Source organism: Myotis myotis, unplaced genomic scaffold, assembly GCF_014108235.1.
Source record: "Myotis myotis isolate mMyoMyo1 unplaced genomic scaffold, mMyoMyo1.p scaffold_m19_p_3, whole genome shotgun sequence".
Lineage (NCBI taxonomy): Eukaryota > Metazoa > Chordata > Mammalia > Chiroptera > Vespertilionidae > Myotis > Myotis myotis.
Window position 1 is genome coordinate 72321207 of NW_023416335.1, and position 21478 is coordinate 72342684.

At 43.6% G+C, this 21478-nt stretch overlaps 1 protein-coding gene across 2 annotated transcripts in view; it reads left to right on the plus strand.

Moving 5' to 3' along the window:
* Positions 1 to 21478, plus strand: part of DIAPH3 (diaphanous related formin 3) — a 558347-nt gene that overhangs the window by 171026 nt on the left and 365843 nt on the right. For both annotated transcript variants that reach the window (XM_036299517.1, XM_036299518.1), the window contains 3 exons: positions 19592 to 19702; positions 19985 to 20103; positions 20879 to 20995. In XM_036299517.1, coding sequence (XP_036155410.1) covers positions 19592 to 19702; positions 19985 to 20103; positions 20879 to 20995 — 347 coding nt within the window. The remainder of the gene's footprint in view (positions 1 to 19591; positions 19703 to 19984; positions 20104 to 20878; positions 20996 to 21478) is intronic.

Genomic DNA, 21478 nt, shown 5'->3' on the forward strand with positions numbered 1-21478 from the left:
AAATGGGTGGTAATAAAAGAAAAAAATCATTATTCTTGCAAAGTATATTTATAACAAAGTACTTTTTAAAGGAGGATTGTTAGATTTTCTTGAGTCTGATAATAATGAAGATAATTTGACTGTTATGATTCTGATAGAATGAACATACTTGTACTGCCCTGCAGTGGTCCTCCCCCCACCCCCGCGTAGTTAATAAAAAAGTGAAAAACTGAGTAACAGAAGTAATTTAAAATTATTTTTAGGTTTTAGAGTGCCTTACTATCAGGAAAAACATACAAATGCAAATATTGGAGTTAAAATAAATGTACATTATTCTTTTTTCAAGTGTATCAAATGAGATTTTCAGCTTCAATTAACATAATGTACTCTAGGTGATACAAGCAGGAAATGGTACTGGGTATCTTACAGAATTTCTGACAGGCTCTGGTAACGATGTGTGGGAAGTATAAAACCAGAGTAATGCCAGACCACACCTAGGGATGTTCTAATGAAACATCACTTGCAACATTTCTACTCTGGTTAGCACCCGAGACACTAGGACAGACGGTGGAGCACTAAGCCTACCTTCACAGGGTCCTGTCTTCATACATGTCATTTCCCTCTCTTGTTGGCCAGGTCTCTTTTAATAGAAAAGGGTTGGAATAAGTGTAGGTGAACCAATCTTTAGTTTCTGCTACACTTTGATTTTATCTGTTATTTTCATTTCTTTCTTCTCTTTTTAGAGCCATACTTCGCTAGGGTATCAAAAGCATTATCTAGGTTTTAAAGTTTGTTGGAATCTTTACTGTTGTCACAAGGCTGGTTGAATTGCAGTAGATTTTTGTCAAGAAATGAACCAAGTGTGGGAATTCTAGAGTTTTTCAAGGGGGTGTTAGGCTTTCCTCTGTGTCTATGTCATCAGGCCACATATACAGCCTCCTGCACCTTTCCTTTCCTATGGTTTTTTCCTGAACTAGTCTCCCTGAACATGTAGCTGAGCAGTGTCAAGTATATGCAGTTTTATACCACTTGTAAACTAACAAGTTAGTCTACCACAGTTTTATAGATGTTGTCGGAAGACACACAAAAAAAGACTTTATTATCATAGCGTTAGCATTAGCTTGAATATGAGCTTTGCATCAGCCCGTTTCTGAGAAAAGCCATGAGTTTAGGGAATACAATTCTAATATCATGGGCAGCAGTCACTCTAATTTATAGAGGCTGCAATGAAATCTGTTTAGTTTGTCTCCTAAAGTATTAATTAAAGTGCTGGTCAGCAGGACTCCAAGTAGCACATTGAGGCCGACATGCAATATTGACCTCAGCAAGCCTTCCAGGTCCCAGATCCTGTCAGCTGAACAAATTCGGTAGACCATCCAGCTCTGCTTTAGAACACCAGGAGGCTTTCTTAATTTTTCCTATTGATCTTTCCACTTGGCCTGAGATATTAATTCAGGTACAGAATGATGTATCGCTGATTGCATGGACTTCCCCTTGTTCAATCAAGAGGAAGTCTACGGCAGTTCTTTTATCCATAACAATCTGGCCGGTGAGTTAATGCTGATCTGAGTGCCTTCCAGGGCTGCTGTGGTATCATTGATCATTTCAGCTAAAATCAGGGACACATTTTTTTCTTTTTAAATCCTCACCCAAGGATATTTTTCCCATTGATTTTCAGACAGAGTGGAAGGGAATGAGGAGGAGGTTGGGGTGGGAGGGGAGAGAGAGAAATATTGACACGAGAGAGACACAGCAAATGGTTGCCTCTGTGGGCCCCAAAGGAGGCTGGGATTGAACCCAAGACCCCCTCCGTCTAACCACTGAGCAAACCAACTAGGGCCAAGGACGCATTTCTTTCCACCTTTTCTAATTGGGTGACTCTCATGAATAATGCCTGCAGGGTGCACATAAAAATAGTGATCAGTTTTCTCTCCAGGAGGCTTCCCAAAGTAGTCAAGGATAGCCTCAGTTTGGAGAGGTCTTTATAGTTGTCGGAGGGCTACCTGGTATACTAGTAGTGTTTCTTTAAACACTTGACCACCCCTAAGGTGCAAGTCACAGTGTTTTTGGAGAAAGAGGCAAGTTAATGTCGTCTTCCCTGTATGGTGTACATAGTGTTTCTGGAAGGAAAATGTTGTTTATAGTTGTTGGGGGTCCCCCCGAATTGGGACCTTTATATGTTGGGGAGCTATGGGTGACAGTACTTTCAATATGGCCTCCCAGCTGGCTGATAAACTTTAGGATTCTCCGATCTGGAAATAACTGAGCCCAGTTTTTGGCTTTGGAGGGTCTGTCTGAAGACATGGCAGAAATGGCAGGTTGCGCTATAGGAGAGGATTTAAAAAAGATATATTTTTATTGATTTCAGAGAGAGGAAGGGAGAGGAATAGAGAAATAGAAACATCAATGATGCCAGAGCATCATTGATTGGCTGCCTCTTGCATGCCCCTACTGGGGATTGAGCCTGCAACCTGGACATATGCCCTGGCTGGGAATCGAACTATGACGTTCTGGTTTATGGGTCAATACTCAATCACTGAGCCATACCAGCCAGGCCTAGGAGAGGATTTTTGAGTTTCGAGAACCCACATCTTTTACAATGGGGTAAGTATGCCTGCATTTGCTCCAAGAAGACATTGTGTCTATCATACTAGACAGAGAAGCATGAGTGCCCTCTGCTCTGGGGAGAAGACATGCCTCTATGTTCCGAGGTTACTGGCTATACAAACATCCTTAAGAAGATCATCCAGAAGAAAGACCATTAATGCCTCTACTTAGAATACATGTAGAAGTGTAAGAGACCTGGAGAATTGTCTTAGAACAGGAGTGGACCACTAAACCTCCTCTTGTCATCTTCTTGATTTCTCTTTCAATCTGATACTCCTGGTGCTTCAATACGCTCATTGTACCTTGAGGTAGATGAAATGAAATGAAACTTCATTAATTTTGGTTGATGTAATGCTATGTAGTATTTTCCCTACGTTAATTACTAACTAAAGGGAAAATATGTTTTGTAGAGCTTCTTAATCAGAGGTGAGATGAATTAGTTATGTCAGAGAACAAACATGAGTAAGGGAAGAGATGGAGAATTTGTTTTGGAGGGCAAACTTATTATTCTCTTGTCTTGATGCTTTGTGAAACTTTAGCAACTTTAGTTTCTGAGCTTGCTCACTTAAGTTATACTTAAACTAGAGGCCCAGTGCATGAAATTCATGCACGGGTACGGTCCCTAGGCCTGGCTGGTGAGTGAAGCGTGAGTGTCTGGCATGAAAGGGCAGGTTCCAGCTGACCTCTGAGCCCTTGGTAGCACCTGGGCCCCCAGATCCCCACTTGCCCCGCTCTGCCTGAGTCATAGTGCCTGAGTCCCCATGCGGAGATGTGGTGAGCACAGCTAGACACCGTGGGCTGGGGTGCAGCATGGGCCTCTGGGTCACCCAGTGGCGCCACACGGAAGCCGGACGGGCAGCACGTTCTCTCCCAATGGGCCTTGGCAGACCAGCTGCTGCGCAAACCCATGGTGAGCCTGACCGGCCTCTGTGGTCTTGGAAGCCCATTGGGGCCGGCAGCACCTTCACTGCCGCCTTCTGCCAGTGCCATGTCACTGCCACCCACCATGTTCTGCGCCGCCCTCTGGTGGTCAGTGCACATCATAGCGAGCGGTCGAACTCCTGGTTGAGGGAACAATATGCATATTAGGCTTTTATTATATAGGATATCTTCCATTGATTTCAGAGAGGAAGGGAGAGGGAGAGAGAGAGAGAGAAACATCAATGATGAGAGAATCATGGATCGGCCGGCTCCTGCACATCCCACACAGGATCAAGACCACAACCTGGGCATATGCCCTGACAGGGAGTCAAACCTTGACCTCCTGAGTCATAGGTCTACTTTCAACCACTTAGACACACCTGCTGGGCTCTTGTTCTTATTTTAAAGGAGAGAGAACACTCCAGAGGTCGACTTGCCCAAAACAGCTAAGTTTTGCAGTGACAGAGTCAGAGGGAGGGAGCGGGACCGGTTCTAAATACACACTCTGGCTCTTCAAGCGGCACTTCCTCGAGGCCCTCAGATTCCCCGCATGACCCCCCACCCTCCCTACCAGCCATCAGAGCTGAAGAGGGTAGAGTTGGGAAGGGCCATCTGTTGCTCACCTGGGAGGAGATCTGTGAGGGGGAGGGAGGGGCAGAGCTGGGAGCACCACAGACCCCAGTGGGAGTTAGAGGCAGCGATCTGGATGCTGACCGCCCTGTCCCAGCGTCTCAGGAGCGTTTCTTTCTCTGGAAGCACCACAAGCATTGCCTTAGGCTGTGGGGCGTGGGGCTGGTCTCAGCCTTTCTGTTCTGTGGTGCGGGATCCTCTCTGTCCTGGAAACTGGAGTCTGAGATTGGAGTCGGACCACCTGGGCAAGCCCTTTGCATTGGACCCTGAGCTCTTTTGTGACACACGTGACCTGGTTCCGGGCATAGCTGATCTGTGTGTCCACAAGGGGGCTTCATTTTCCTAGTTTTCAACGTTTGCTTTCCATAATACTGTACATTCTTTTTTGTTGTTTTTTGTGCCAAAAATAAAACCACTTGCTTGTTTCCAATAAGTACTTGTCATTAGTGAAGAGAGCTTGGGGGCGAGGGGGTGGAGGGATTAGGGCAGCCAGTTGGGAGTGACCCGCCTCCTGGACATTAGGGTGGGAGGCTGGTCGTGAACATTCTACGTCGCTTGTGTGGAGCTCAAACTAAGGTCTGGGTTTTATAGTCAAACCCTCAAAATGGATGGGATCTGACCCCAGGCTCCCTGCCAACAGCTGCTGGAGACTCTGCCTTCCCAGTGGCCGAGTGGAACATGGGGCCTCCCCACCCCTCACCCCATATCATTCCTCACTCTCTGGCTTCCCTCCAGTACACCCTAAAGCTGCCATCTTGGCTGCCACAGTTTCCACTGTCTCCACATCGCCCTCGGGGAGGGTGCTGTCGCCTCCTGTTGTCTCCCTGCTTCTTCTTCTCCCTCAGTCTGCTTCTGACACAGAAGCCAGCGGGTCCTCACCTGCAGCCCTGGCACCTCCCCTGCACTCAGGGGAGGTCAGGTTCTCACAGGCCCTGCAGGATCCCTGCAGGATGTGCTCCCTGAACCAGCCTTGACCCCCTTTCACTCGGCCTCTTGCTCATCCTGCTGCCCCTCGATAGGCTGTGCCCTCTGCCCTCTGCCCTTCTCCAGGCTGCAGCCTGGCTTTCCTCCATTCGTCCAGTTTTCCTCAGTGAGCCTCCCTTTGCCCCTCCCTCACAGAGCCCCTATGTGGCTTCATTCCCATGTGTTCATGGTGCCTGTGCCCTCTAACGGCTGCACCTCACGTCTGTCCGAGGCTGTTTCCTCCCTGTACCCCAGTCCTCTCCTGGGGGAACGCACGTTCAGTAGGACAGGGTGGCTGGCTCCCTGCTGCTCTGTGAGCACCTGGGCATCGCCTAGGACATGGTGGGTGCTCAGTCAGTGATACGGGTTGAGTAAGATGGAAGGCAGTAGCGTTAGGTGTAAAGGCCATTGGAAGGCAGACTCACTTGGAGCCCAGGGCCAGTGAGCTCTCATCACAGCGCCCAGGGCGGGGCCTTGGGAGCCAGTTGGTCTTTTCTTGCAAGAAGGCAGGAGGAAGAGAATGAAAAAGGAGCAGTGTATCTTTTCCCTCAACTACTTAAAAGCTGATGATCTCATTTCATTCAGAAAGCTATGAATAGAAACCCTTAGATCAGTGGTTCTCAACCTTCCTAATGCCGCGACCCTTTAATACAGTTCCTCATGTTGTGGTGACCCCCCAACCATAAAATTATTTTCGTTGCTACTTCATAACTGTAATTTTACTACTGTTATGAATTGTAATGTAAATATCTGATGTGCAGGATATATTTAGGCGACCCCTGTGAAAGGGTCATTTGACCCCCAAAGGGGTCACGACCCACAGGTTGACAACCGCTGCCTTAGATCAACCCTGTGAGGCGGGTTCTGGGATTATTTGAGAATCTGTGGAGAGTTTGTGGCCTTCGCCCAACACAAGGACAGTGCTTAGTAACCACCAGCTTTTAGTACTGTGATTCGTGCACTGGTGGGAGGTGCCCTGTGGGGATCAGCCTGTTTTGGGAGCAGTGCTCACCCCAGTCAGCAACCGCCACTTTTAGTGCTGCGATTTGTGTACTGGTGGGGGGTGGTCTGTGGGGATCAGCCTGCTGTGGGAGTGCCGCTCATCCCGGTCAGCAACCACCATCCTTTAGTCCTGTGATTCGTGCACTGATGGGGGGTGGCCTGTGGGGATCAGCCCAGCGGCTGTGGACCTGCCCTCTGAGTGGCTGCTACTGCTGTGGGAGAGCACGCACTGACCATCAGGGGGCAGCTCCTGCATTGAGCATCCAGTCGGTCCATTGGTTGTTTTGGTCATCTCGGTCACTGCCTTTTTATATATATAGATTCTTTTATTGAATTGGCCCCAGGTTTCCCAAAAGTGATTTAGTATAGTGCTTTTAGATACTGATAGCTAGCTGGATATATGTTGTTCTTCTGTGGATCACTTATTTTTACTATTTTACCTAGTAAAAATAACTTAAGTCTCACATATTTTTTTAACCCACTGTTAAAATACATAGCTATTGTTCTTTTTTAAAAATGTGGTAAAATAAAACTTATGTAAAATTTGCCATTTTAGTCATTTTTAAGGGTATGGTTCAGTGGCATTAACTACAGTCATATCTTTGTGCAGCCAGTATATCATTAGGCTTCTTAAGATGCAGTTATAATGTTGTTGAAACAGTGGGCAGCTATATCCTTCTAGAATTCAGTGGAGAGGAGTAGTTGGCATGTCCTTCTAGGATTCCTGTGGTAGATATTTCTGTACCTTACAATATTTAGGTGGGCAAAGGTAGGTTTACAGTTATAATGCAAATAAGTAATATAATAATAAATACAAAAATAAAAAGTGTTTTGTGTACTCACAACTGTAAACTATTTTCTCACGCTATATTTTCCAAAGAAACAAAAGTTCAAAATATAATCTAAGCATTTGGTGTCTCTGGAACTCTTACTAGAGGAAAATTGTGTTCCAAACACATTCAGGTATCTGACATACACATGGTCTTGACAAGTATTTCATGGTTACAAATGAACAGTGCAGAGGGTGCTTACATTTAGAGAAAAGTAAGAAAATGTGAAAATGTTCTGTTAAATATGAAGTTTTATTCATAATACTTGTATATCAGACAAGAGGCCCAGTGCATGGATTTGTGCACTAGTGGGGTCTCTCAGTGGCCTATGGGGATTGGGCTGAAACCACCTCTCCGACATCCCCCAAGGGGTCCCACGTTGCGAGAGGGTGCAGGCCAGGCCGAGGGACCCCACCAGTGCACGACTGGGGCCAGGAAGAGACCATGGGAGGGCTCCAGGGCGTGTAGGTACGTCTTACCCAGTTTTGATTGGTTGGACCCTAAGCAGCAAGCTAACCTACCGGTTGGAACATCTGCCCCCTGTTGGTCAGTGTGCATCATGGCGACTGGTTGAACAGCTGAACGAATGGTTGGACACTCTGCATATGAGGCTTTTTATATAGGATAATATGAAAATGATACTTTTGTTGAACCTAGCTTTGTGGAACAAGTGTTAATCTGGGTACTCTGAGAGAATGAGATGTGAGGTTCAAGGGAATAGGGGAAGTGCCTATAAGAGAACCTGGAGAGGGAGTTGTGGGAGGCTGGGAGATGTTAGATCCAGTGCAGATCTGACCCCTTGTGAAGGGAGTAGGAAGGAAGGAAGGAAGGCTGGGTAGAAGGTCTTAGCTTGACATGCAGTTCTAGAAGAACTGGGCAAGGTAGTTGGGGAATCCTGGAGCCAAATTCTTGCATATCCCAGGATGACACCTGTTTAGTATTCTTGGCTGTGCTCAGACATTGGTGGGAACAGCCTCTGGGAAGTGTTGCTTCAGCTCACATGTTGTAATGGATTTCAGAGGGCAATAGCTGGGCTGTTGGTTGACTATTTATTATTCTTATTGAATTTATGGCGGTGACATTGGTGAATAAAAATTTTAGGTATACACTTCTATCACACATCATCTATATATTGTCTTGTGTTCACCAAGTCAAGTCTCCTCCCATCACCATTTATCCCTCCTTTTCTATCCCATCATGCTTCCTTTCCCTTTGGTAATCACCATACTGTTGTCTGTATCTATGAGGTTTTGGTTTTTTATTTGCTTGTTTTTCTTAATCCACTTACTTCATTTATGTTCCCTCTGGTCAAAGATTGAGAATTGTGTTGTCATGGCTGTCACAAAGACAATGAAAAATTTTCTTAATTGAAGAAAAAATGCCTCTTCGATATCAGTGTATTAAGCTGCATTCAACTACAGACTAGATCTTCGAAAATATGATTAGATCTTATATTTTTCACATCTCAAAGTTGGGAAAAAAATCTGTATTTTTTAATATAAAAAATTTAGAATTTTTCCTATTTTATAAGTGGGTTAGGCTCATTAAAATATTAAAACAGTATTAAAAAATCACTCTTAATTGAGTTAAAACCAGTGTACATTGAAATCATTGGGCAATAATCAAACAAATATGACATTGTATAGTTCTGTTGAAATCAGTCATAGGTTAAAATGCCTTGTGGATTTAGCCAAGTTTATTTGCTCCTGTTTGTTTTTGTTTCCCTTGGGCTTTAAATGCTTAAAATGCACCCAAGTTTAATTTTGCCAGAGATCAAATAAAGCCATTCTTATAATGAATTATCATATTTAATTTACTAGATCTCCATTCCCCACCAAAAAAACATTGCTAGTTTATTTTCAATTTCAAATAAATTGTTTTCACATTTAATGACAGATGAAATGGAGAATATGGAGTATGGTAGAGACTTTACTTTTAGTGCCATTGTTGGGGTGCTCCAGAAGGATGAAGAGACCAATTTAATTCCTCTCTGATTTGATTACTACTTTTATTAATAGTCAAATTCATTTGGATTAATTAGTAGGATTAATATATCAGTATGACTCAAACACCAAAGATATTAAACTGGTATATAATATGCCATTAAGCTAATAGACGTTAAAGAAATCTATAATAATAAAAGTGTAATATGCAAAATGACCAAATGGCCGAACAGTGGAATGACCGTCTGGACGACAAGGCTATGACACCTCGTGGCTCCTGGCCACCAAGTCAGGTGAGATGTGATTGGTTGGGGGCCTCGCCATCGCCCCATGATTGCTCTGCAGAGGGAGGCCTAGGCCACTGGCCAGTGGGGTGATCAATCGGGGTGCTCCATGATCGCCTCACTGACCGGCGGGCTGTGGCAGGTGGGCGGGGCCTCCCTCTGTGGGGCAAGATCTATGGCCCCAAAGAGGGAGGTCCTGGCTACTCAGTGGGCGTCCCTCTGTGGGGGTGATCCATTGGGGAACCCCAGCCGGGTGGGCAGGGCCTCCCTCTGTGCAGGTGATCCATTGCGGAGCCCCAGCTTGGTGGGCGGGGCCTACCTCTTTGGGGTGATCCATCGCAGAGCCCCGCAATCGATCGCCCCAAAGAGGGAGGCCAAGGCTACCTGGCTGGTGGCGCCTCTGGGGTGATTGATTGCGGGGCTCCCAGACTGCAAGAGGGCACAGGCTGGGCTAAGGAATGGCTCCGCCCCCCCCCCCCCCCCCGCATGAATTTCATGCACCGGGCCTCTAGTAGTTAAATCAGGGGTGGGCAAACTTTTTGACTCAACGGCCACAATGGGTTCTTAAACTGGACCGGAGGGCCGGAACAAAAGCATGGATGGAGTGTTTGTGTGAACTAATATAAATTCAAAGTAAACATCATTACATAAAAGGGTACGGTCTTTTTTTTTTTTAGTTTTATTCATTTCAAACGGGCTGGATCCGACCCGCGGGCCGTAGTTTGCCCACAGCTGAGTTAAATAATATTCCAATATGAGCTCATTGTCATATGAAGCACACCTAAGTATAAACTAGTGGTTAACATTTTGTCTAGAATTTCCTGCCAAATTTTGGAGTCTGTATAATTCATTTCTTCAATAGTCCACAAGAAAGATAAATTCAACTCATACCATAAAAAGTAAATGCTAAGTTTCATAATTAAGCAACTAGTCAGTTAATTATGCAGTAAGTGTTGCACACTGGGTTATACTAGCTATTAGAACAATGAAGTTGAATGAAATATATTTCTGTCCTTAAGAAGCTTATACTCAGCAATTTAAAGCCAGCTAATGTTTCATATAAAAATTGACAGTTTCAACAAAATTTATGGGAGGAAATTAATGATGTCTCAGGAGGAGTATCTGAAAAAATATTTAAAAATCCAAGTTTGTTTTGCAGTATTCCTGTCATGTAAATTATAGCCTCTTGAATCCTGCAGGTTTTGTTTTTTTTTCTCTGAATCTATGGGATATATGCAGTTACCCAAGCTCTGACTTGCTCTCTTACTGTATCATTACAACACTTTTAATTGGAAGTATAAATAAAATTATACTACTGTATCTGCTTGAAACCGGGAAAATGACCACCAAGTCCAGCTGCCTGCTGTTAAGAAAGCCAAACTCGTGAGACAAGTCTGGTTGAATAGGAAAGAAGGTTTATTCAGGTGTTGACAACCTGAGAAGATGGGCAGGTTTATGCCTTCAAAACCATCTTAACATCTCAGGGGAGGCAGAGGGTTTTTTTTTTTGTTTTGTTTGTATGTATGTATTTTATTGATTTCAGAGAGAAAGGGAGAGGGAGAATTAGAAACATCAATGATGAGAGAGAATCATTGATCGGCTGCCTCCTGCTTGCCCCCTACTGGGGATCGAGCCTGCACCCCGGGTCTGTGACCCGACTGGGAATAGAACCTTGATCTCCTGGTTCGTAGGTCTATGCTCAACCACTGAGCAACACCAGCCAGGCCAGGCAGTGGTTTTTATAAGGAGGGAGGGGGGAAATAGAACAAGGAGATCCGAGATTGGGGCTGTGGTGAGCAGGTGGTGGTTTTCCTTGTTCCGATATGGATCTTAATGCCCACATACGAAACTGCAGTTGGGCGATCTGCTTCAATGGAAGCCCTGGTCAGGGCCATTGTCTGTAGAAGCAGGAACAGGAACTCCTGATGCCTGCAATATGCTTGTATGGAAACTGTCAGTATGTGAGTTCTTTTTATCAGCTGGTTAGTACATTTTATTCTAAATCCATTTCATGGTCAGAGTAGTTTAAAATTTGTTCCCTGTTACATGCTGATGTACTTTTCTATTTTTATGTTTGTCTACATTATGTAGTGTCTTTAGTTTTTATTCTGAATTAAGGTATGTGAATTTAAATTTTTTAGATTTTCTTTATTTGCACTGGAGGTAAAATATTTCTCTGTAAGCATCATTTATCCATTTTAACTTGATAAATGTGAAATTTGATTGTATGGAGAAAGACGGATGATTTCTGCTATGGGGTAGGAAAGATGAATAGCAGTCTAAGCGGTGTCTTTCATGCTCAGATAATAAATATTATTCACAGATTCTGATAGAATTTTCAAGTAATTTACTGGTACTTGTTTCCAATCTGGATTTAGCTTCTGCACCTGATATGTTTTTAATGTAGTAGAGCCATCATTTTACTTATAAAATCATCTATTTCGATGTTGGATGAACAAGTTGACCAAAGAGTGAGTTTTCTAAAGAATACTCGGTTTGCTGTTTGTTAGATATTGTCTCTGTTCCTTTGGCACAGTCCTGGAGAAAGCATCTGCCGTGGCAGTCTATGAAAAAATTGGGCAGGACTTTTGGCTGGTGCTTAAGCATCACACTTGTTGGTATACCTTGAATTTTGTGCTGAAACTTGTTTGTCAAAAAGGGCCAGAAACCAAATGTTAAAAATGCATAAAGTATTTTTTTTCCTCATATTTGTGTTGAGTATGGTGATAACAGTTAATTGTGTAGTGAGGAAATTTGGGCGATTTTTTTTCGTATTCACATACGAAGAAGCCTTACTCTCAAGGGCAGAAGGCTTCACTGATTAAACGATATAGATTCTGGCATGTTCTTCTGTTTAGATGTTAACCTCTTTCTACTTGTAATGATTTTCCTTTGATCATTTGCTGTGTTCTTAAGGTTGCCTTTGAACAGCTCTATTGCTCATATTGAATATCTGAGATTTCTGTTTATCTACTTTATTGTCTTCTGGTATGTGTCTGCCTTCGCGTCACGGCATTGCTGACATTTGTCCACCCTTTGTAATTACCGTTTTGGCTGCTCATTATACTGATCTTTGGCTCTTAGACTTTGTCAGTCTCAGTCCTTGTGCATCATCAGTCTGCTGCTGCCCTTGAGGAAATCCTCAGCCATCCTAAATCCAGCTAGAAGTTACTTAAAAATAACTAGTCTAATGTAAAGTTTCTTCTTGATAACTGGGACAAGAGTAACAAAATGAGTTTTAAAGTATTTGTTTTTCAAATGATTAAAATGGAGTCTGTGATCTCACACCTAAAGAGATGTCTCTTATGCAGATTTGTTTAAACGAAAGTTTAAGAAGCAATATTTCCGAAGTAGATGCATTTGGAACATGGAGAATATTCTGAGCCAGTTTTAACTGTGTGCTTTTGTTTACTGTTGCCTGAGGTACATGTGAGAAGGCAAGTGTTTTCCACTTGGGGCAGCTACTGTCTCCTTTGTAGAACTGTTCTTTTCCAATCACCAGTTTGACAAATGCAGTGGTAATTGATTAGTCATCTTGTTTGACCTGTTAGACCATTCGACTCAGTTGATCACTCTCCCTCTTGAGGTAATTTCCTCTCATATTTTCAGAATGCCGCTTATGTGGAAAATCTCCTTTTCTTCTATTTCACTGCTGGATTTTTACTTTATTTCCTCAACTTAAAAATTGAAACCTACAACTGAAATGCCTCATCAGTTCTTCTATGTCATTTTTTTTCTATCTCTCTACTACCCCCTAGATCAGCGGTCGCCAACTGTTGGTCCATGAGGTTCAAAAGGTTGGCGACTAGTGGTTTAAGGAAACTTTTGGAGCAGCAGTCACCAACTGGTGGTCCGCGGACAACTGGTGGTCTGGTGAGGTCTGAAAGGTTGGCGACCGCTGCCCTAGATGATCCATCTAAGATCTTGGTGTTTATGTACTTTTGCTATGATAATCTCCTTCTTGAACTAGAGTTTCCTGTGTCCAATTTTCTTCTCCGCTCTTTTCGACAAAGATCACAAATAGATAGATCCAATTTAATACCTCCCAAAATGAACTCCTGATCTATCTTCCCAAGCCCATTTCTCCCATAGTCTTTCCCTTCTTGATAACTGACAGTTACATTCTTTGAGTTGTGGTGTTTTTTTTTCTTGTTTTTTTTTTTTTTTTTTTTTTTTAACAGCTGTATCCCTAGCACAAAGAACAGTGTCTGATACATAGTAGACACCAAAAATAGGCTTTGAAGGAATGAAATGCATGAGCTAATAAAAACAGAAAGTGAACTGCAGTCTGATGTCCAAAGAATAGAATCTTTAGTTAATCTTAAGGAGGGCAGAAGCTCTTTGTTTTCTTACTCTCCTCAGTTTCAGAATTGCTACTGAAACAATTAGGATGGCATAATGCAAATTAATGGAGATCATATGCTATGTTTTTGGAACATCAGGCAGAGTATGGTGATTAATTCTTTATGATGAACATCTCACTTATTATGTCTGTTAATATCCCCAAGTGAAACAGGGTAGGTACTCAATAATTAATTTTGTTAATTTCAGTTGCACAGTTTTAAAGGTGGGATTTATTCTATTCTTGTCCAAAACTTATTACTCTCCTTGCATTTTACATCTCTATAAAAACCACCTCCTATCCACTTGAACAGCAAAGGTGGCAGGCCTCTAGTAAATTCTTTTCCTCTTCCTCAACCTCTTATCAATCTAGCCATCACACGGAATCTGTTTTTCTTCTTTGTATTTCAAATGTTCAAGCCCTCCCTTAGCGGCCTGTATTAAAGTTACTTCTGCAATAGCTTCTTAACTTGTATCTATTGCATCTATTATTGACTCTTTGCATAAAATCCTTTATGATTTCTACTATTTTTCATTGCACTTGAATTTTCTGACTTGGCACAGAAGGTGGTGCCTCATCTGTCCTATCTCTGTCCAGCCTTATCTCCATTGACTTACCCTGCTCATGTTTGGGCAGGCAACATGTCTAGTTTACTTTTATAGTTCATGAAACTTCTTCAGTGTCTGTAGGAATTGATTTGGCACCTAGTGCTGCTGATAATGCTGTATCAGTGTGAAATGATGTGATACAACAATAGATGTGTTAAAAAAAGGAACTTCTAGACCTAAATAGATACTTTTTGAAAGAGGACATAAGGTAGGCCAAGGACATATGAAAACATGCTCAAAGTCACTAATCATCCGAGAGATGCAAATCAAAACAACAATGAGGTACCATCTCACACCTGTCAGAATGGCTCTCATCAACAAATCAATAAACAACAAGTGCTGGCGAGGATGTGGAGAAAAGAAACCCTCGTGCACTGCAGGTGGGAATGCAGACTGGTGCAGCCACTGTGGAGAACGGTATGGAGTTTCCTCCAAAAACTAAAAATAGAACTCCCCTTTGACCCAGTGATCCCACTTCTAGGAATATATCCCAAGAAGCTAGAAACACCAATCAGAAAGGACATATGCACCCCTATGTTCATAGCAGCACAATTTACAGTAGCTAAGATTTGGAAACAGCCTAAGTACCCATCAGCAGACGAGTGGATTAGAAAACTGTGGTACATCTACACAATGGAATACTATGCCGCTGTAAAAAGAAAGAACTCTTACCATTCACATCATCATGGATGGACCTGGAGAGCATTATGCTAAGCAAAATAAGTCAGAGAAAGATAAATATCACATGATCTCACTCATTTGTGGAATATAGTGAACAACATAAACTAAAGAACAAAAACAGATCCAGAGACAGTGAAGCATTGATCAGACCATCAAACCTCAGAGGGAAGGCAGGGGAGGGTGGGAGTAAGGGGGAGAGATCAACCAGAGGACTTGTATGCATGCATATCAGCATAACCAATGGACACAGGCACCAGGGGGGTGTCGGCATGAGTGTGGAGGTGGGGGCCATGTGTTTACCTTAATCAATAAAGAAAAAAGAAAAAAGAAGGAACTCCTTGGTCTTTAGCTTGATTATAGAGTTTCTTATATCTGTAAGTAAATAATATATTTTGTTTATATATTTACTAGAGGCCCAGTGCACGAATTCGTGCATGGATTGGACCCAGCTGGCCTGCCCTGATGGGGGCCGATCGGAGCCAGGCTGGCAGGAGGTTGGCCACCAGCCCCACCCCTGATTGGGGCCTGATCGGGGATGGGCCTGCCTGGGGTGGGCCCTCAGGAGGTCAGCTGGCCCTGCCCCCGATAGAGGGGGCCAATCAGGGAAGGGGTTGACTGGGGGAAAGGGCCATGGGAGATTGCGGGGGGGCATTCAGGGCCCCATTTCGGCCGGTTAGTCACCACAGTGCACATTATAGTGACTGGTCATTCTGGTCATCCCTGTCATTTGTCATTCTAGTCTCTTGGCTTTTATATATAGACTAGAGGCCCGGTGCACAAAAATTTGTGCACTCAGGGGGGATGAGGGGGGTCCCTCAGCCCGGCCTGTGTCCTCTTGCAGTCTGGAACCCCTAGGGAGATAATGACCTGCTGGCTTAGGCCTGCTCCAGGGTTGTAGAGGGCAGGCCTAATCCCTAGGTGAAGCCCCTGGTCGGGCTCAGAGCAGGGCCGATTGGGGAGTTGGGGCGCCGCCCCCTGTCATGCACAGAGCAGGGGGGATTGGGAGGTTGCGATGCCACCCTCAGTCACGCTCAGGGTAGGGCCGATTGGGGGGTTGGGGCACCGCCCCCTGTCACAATCAAGGCAGGGTCGATGGGGAGGTTGCGGCGCCACCCCCTGTCACACACACAGCAGGGCCAATCAGGGGGTTGGGGCTCCGTACCCTGTCATGCACCGAGCAGGGCCCATCAGGGGGTTGAGGCACTCCCCCCTGTCACTCACAGAGTAGGGCCGATAGGGGAGTTGGGGCACCGCCCCCTGTCACCCACAGAGCAGGGCTGATTAGGGGGTTGGGGCGTCGCCACTGTCACACTCAGGGCACAGCCGATAGGGAGGTTATGGCTCGACCCCATCACACACAGAGCAGGGCCCGTGTGTGTGGGGGGGGGAGTTGGGGCTCCGCCCTCTATCACCCACAGAGCAGGGCCGATCAGGGGTTTGGGGTGCCGCCACCCTCACACTCAGGGCAGGGCCGATGGGGAGGTTATGGCTCTACCCCGTCACACAGAGAGCAGGGCCTGCGGGTGGAGGGGTTGGGGCGCTGCCCCCTGTCACACACAAAGCAGGGCCAATCAGGGGGTTGGGGCTCCATACCCTGTCATGCACAGAGCAGGGCCCATCAGGGGGTTGAGGCACTCCCCCCTGTCACTCACAGAGTAGGGCCGATAGGGGAGTTGGGGCACTGCCCCCTGTCACCCACAGAGCAGGGCCGATTAGGGGGTTGGGGCGCCGCCACTGTCACACTCAGGGCACGGCCGATAGGGAGGTTATGGCTCTACCCCGTCCCACACAGAACAGGGCCTGCGGGGTGGAGGGGTTGGGGCGCTGCCCCCTGTCACACACAGAGCAGGGCCGATCAGCAGGTTGGGGCGCTGCACCCTGTCACATACAGAGCCGCAGGGCGATCGGGGTTGGGGAGCTCCCCCCTATCAGTCACAGAGCAGGGCCGATAGGGAGGTTGTGGCCCCGCCCCTGTCACACACAGAGCAGGGCCCATCAGGGGGTTGGGGCGCCGCCCTCTATCATTGACAGAGCAGGGCCGAGCAAGGGGTTGGGGCGCCGCCACTCTCACACTCAGGACAGGGCCGATGGGGAGGGTATGGCTGTACCCCGTCACACACAGAGCAGGGCCTGTGGGGGGGGGGTTGGGGCGCCACACCCTGTCACACACAGAGCCGCAGGGCGATCTGGGGGTTGGGGAGCTCCCGCCTGTCAGGCACAGAGCAGGGCGGATAGGGAGGTTGTGGCCCCACCCCCTGTCACACCCAGAGCTGCAGGGCGATCAGGGGTTTTGGGCGCTGCCCCCTGTCACGCTGATCCCGGTGCTGGGAGGCCTCTGCTCCACTGATCCCGGTGCTGGGAGGCATATTACCCTTTTACTATATAGGATAGAGGCCTGGTGCATGGGTGGGGGCCAGCTGGTTTGCCCTGAAGGGTGTCCTGGATCAGGGTGGGGGTCCCCACTGGGGTGCCTGGCCAGCCTGGGTGAGGGGATGATGGCTGTTTGCAGCTGGTCACACACCCTTCAGGGTGGGGGTCCCCACTGGGGTGCTTGGCCAGCCTGGGTGAGGGGATGATGGCTGTTTGCAGCTGGTCACACTCCCTTCAGGGTGGGGGTCCCCAATGGGGTGCCTGGCCAGTCTGTGTGAGGGGCTGTTTTCAAGCTGGCGGGTGACTGAAGCTCCCAACTGCTCCTTTTTTTTTTTTTTTTTTTTTAAATTCTGGGCCAGCTTTAGCTCTGTCTCCAGCTCTGAGGCCTCCGCTGCTGAAAGCAGGTATCTGGTTTGTTTGGGTTCTATAATCAAAACACTGTATCAACTCCAGCTCTGAGATCCTGGCGGGCTGAGAGCAGGTTTCTGGGGTTTTGTTTAGCTTCTATATTTGTAACAATGTTTCAAACTGCAAGCTCAGAGACCGGCTAAGCAGGCGGGGAACGTTGGTTTCCTCCGTCACTGAAGTAAGCAAGCCTCATGTTAGCTTGAAGCTGCCTGGCTGCTGGCCGCCATCTTGGCTGGCAGTTAATTTGCATATCACCCTGATTAGCCAATGGGAAGGGTAGCAGACCTACGCTAATTACCATGTTTCTCTTTTATTAGATAGGATAGCCATGTTTGGCATAATTCTTATAAGTAATATGATTAACCAAAGTGGTTGTAGATCATGATGGCAAATTATTTGAATTGGGAAAAGGGAATTTTATAGAACTGAATTCATCATTTCAAATTAAATCAATTTCCTATTTTTCCTTTTATGGTGAATTGCCTTTTAGAATTTTTCCTAGAATTATTTTCTATTATCCTTTTCTCTTCTTTCTCCTTCATTTCATGCTATTATTTTTCTACAGACATCTAATTTCCATTTAGGTGATATTTGCTGCTAATTTTTGTTACTTATTTTTGCGGTTTTGTTTGGCCAATTTTCATCTTTTTCAGAAACTTACTGATTAACACTGATTTAATTTCTCTGAATGTACAGAAACATTATTTATATGCTCTTTGTGATCTTTTAAATTTATACAGTATTGCCAAGAAAAACATTGTGTATACCAGGTAATGACTGCCAAGGAAGTGGAAAGAAAGCATTTTAAACTTGACCTTTTGGCATGAACTGATTACAGTTCAATGACCATGTACTGGAAAGATTGACTCTTTTTAAAGTTTTTTCTTTTTTTTAAAAAATATATTTTCCTTTTTACTCTCTTCTGGCACATTTTCCACCCTACATTAAACAGTCTTAAGTTTTGACAGTAGAAGGATACTGGTCAGATTTTAACAGTTAGATATAAAATATGACAGTTACTATATATTTCAACCAGCAGGGACTGAGACCCCCCCCATTGGTGTCTTAATCTAAAAATGGCATTTTAAATTCATATAAACCTTGCCTTAAGGGAAAAAGAAAGGACAATTTAGGGAACAGCATGAAGTTAAACATTGATCAGTAGGCCTGTCATTCTTGCTAGACTTTGGTTGAATGTAGACTTAGAAAAAATAACAGCAAAGCATACTTTTGCTTCACTAGAGACAATCTCTCTTGCTTCCATTATATGGATTTTAGATGATAAACCATATATTTCAGGCCAGGATTTAAAAAAATGGAGGTTGAAAAATGGAGTGTTAACCATGAAGTGAAATTTTATTTTTTATCATTTAAGTATATACTAAAAAATAATGTTAGTTATATTATTTCTTCATGCTTTTGTTGTGACAGTAATTTTGAATTTTTGCCAAAGGGTAAGAACCATTGCCTGGTAAATTAACTTTTAGTAATTAATTGTGTGGTGTTCCTAATATATTTTTGATTATAACAACCCCATCAATCAGATTCAGGACACTTATTGACTTTGAAGTCTTTGGGACTTAAGATCTCTCTTGATGATGTAAAATGATCTTATTATCCTATTTTATGTGTTAGCCATTTATTTGAGATTTATAGTTTTTCAACTAGGATGTGTACAGTTTATGTTATATGTGTATGAAGTGACATTTTTTGGACAAGACATTAACTTTGGTTAGAGTAAAGTTTTCTGTGGAGTAGTGCCAATGCCTAATGTTTCCCCACCTCTGCTCTCCCACAAGGATCTCTTACTACCTGAAAAACTAAGAACTCCACTGAAACTATAATTCTTATATAATTTATAGTTGACTAAGGTATTTTACATAAGCATTATTGCTTTTATAGATTCTCCTGTGAAATAATATATTTGATAGTACTTGTAACAAAACCTTGATGTTTTAGTTCTGTTACTCTTTTTTTAAATGTTGGAATACAAGTCTAACTCTGTCTGTGTCATATATTGCAGGTAGCATGTATGCAGCTCATCAATGCCCTTATTACATCTCCTGATGATCTGGACTTCCGGCTTCACATCAGAAATGAATTTATGCGTTGTGGATTGAAAGAGATATTGCCAGTAAGTGCTATGCAGTCTCCTTATTAATATTTAAATTAGAGGAGTACTTGAGTAGGGGGAAATGTAGGTAAATTACCTTCAAGAATAATTTCTCTGTCGGGAAAAAAAGGCTTGAATGTTAATATTTATTTTTTAAAACTAGATGATAAGATTTTTGAGTAACACTTTAAATGTTTGAATGTTATAAATCAAATTGAGTGATTGGTTTATTGTTTATGTTTTTATTTAATTTTTTGCATTATGGGTGAAAAGTTTATCATGGTTTCTATTTGTTATCTCTAGAATTTAAAATGCATTAAGAATGATGGCCTGGATATCCAACTTAAAGTTTTTGATGAGCATAAGGAAGAAGACTTGATTGAGTTCTCTCATCGTCTGCAAGATATTAAGGCTGAACTTGAATATCCTTTTATTCTAAAATCTATTCAGATATGTAAAATTACTGCTAAATCCTAACCAACCAACCTTTGTCCCATAAAATAGTAAACTTCTTAATACTGGTAAACAATATAAATTCAAACCTTTGTGAATGAGAAGGATAATTGTATAAACTTTTATTATATTTTACTTAATGTGTGATTTTTATGAGTACACACATAAGTAAATGGATGTTACAGTATACAAGTGAATTCTGTTAGACTAGTGTCTTATGTTTTTGTGTATAATCTGTTGGTTCTTCTTTTTATGCTTGGTGCCTCCCCTCCTCTGATGTTTCCAGCAGTAGGAATTAGGGGACCATAGCCTGCTGGTTAGCTCCTGCCCTACATCCTGGGTACATACTCATATGGGCCCTTGTGAACTCTGTGGGTCTGCAGATGTTTTGTTGTCTCAGAGATCTGCCAGGTTCCTGTCCTTCACTGAGGCTTCTCCCAGACCCAATACTGTAATCACAGCCAGCTGCCTATAGTAATGGCTTCCAGCAGCATCTTGGCTCTAGAGAGGGAGATTGGTTGAATTGTAGAGGAGAAGCCAAGAAGTGTAGGGTTGTCATTTACACACAATTCCCTCTACTCTCAATTCTAACTACCCCTGTTTGATTACATGTTGGTATGCATGATGCCTATTTTAGGGTGAGATACACAATAATCTTTAGAAGTCCTTCAGAGCAGATTCTGTCATATTATTTCAGTTCAGTGTAGAGGATAAATAAATCCACATATTCCTTAATCAATTTACTGAAGCATATGATGTTTACAACATGGTGTGGAACACAGTTAAGGAAACTAGAGCAGAGAAATATTTTATTTCTATTCTTCAGCATCTTTTACTCATTCGCAATGATTGTTTTATAAGGTAAGAGGAAGCTATATTCTGATGTTTTATTTTACTGATAAAATTCTGTTAATTGTGAAATTCACCCAATGTTTGATTTGGGCAAGCGAATAATTTTAAGTTTTTTTTTTTTTATCATAATACTCATTTATAGAATGTGGTGTTTCCTCTGGGCACATATTTAGATGGATGATGGTAAATGATATTACTATTATTTTTTTAAGCTCCAGTGGAGTCTTGTTTACAGCTTCTCATCTGAAAATACAAACTAGCAACAAATTGCTAGTTTATCATGTGATGGATAATATTTTCTGGTTAGTGTTTAGGCAGCAGAAATGTTGATGAGTTTCTTTTTATAAGTTACATGAAGAGCACTTAAATGATGCTTTTATTAAGCAGGTAGACAATGCCTTAATACTATAGGTTTAATTCACGTTGCTAATGTATTAGAAAAGCAAGACAAATGACTTTTAATCATTTATGTCCTAACCATCTTAACCTTAT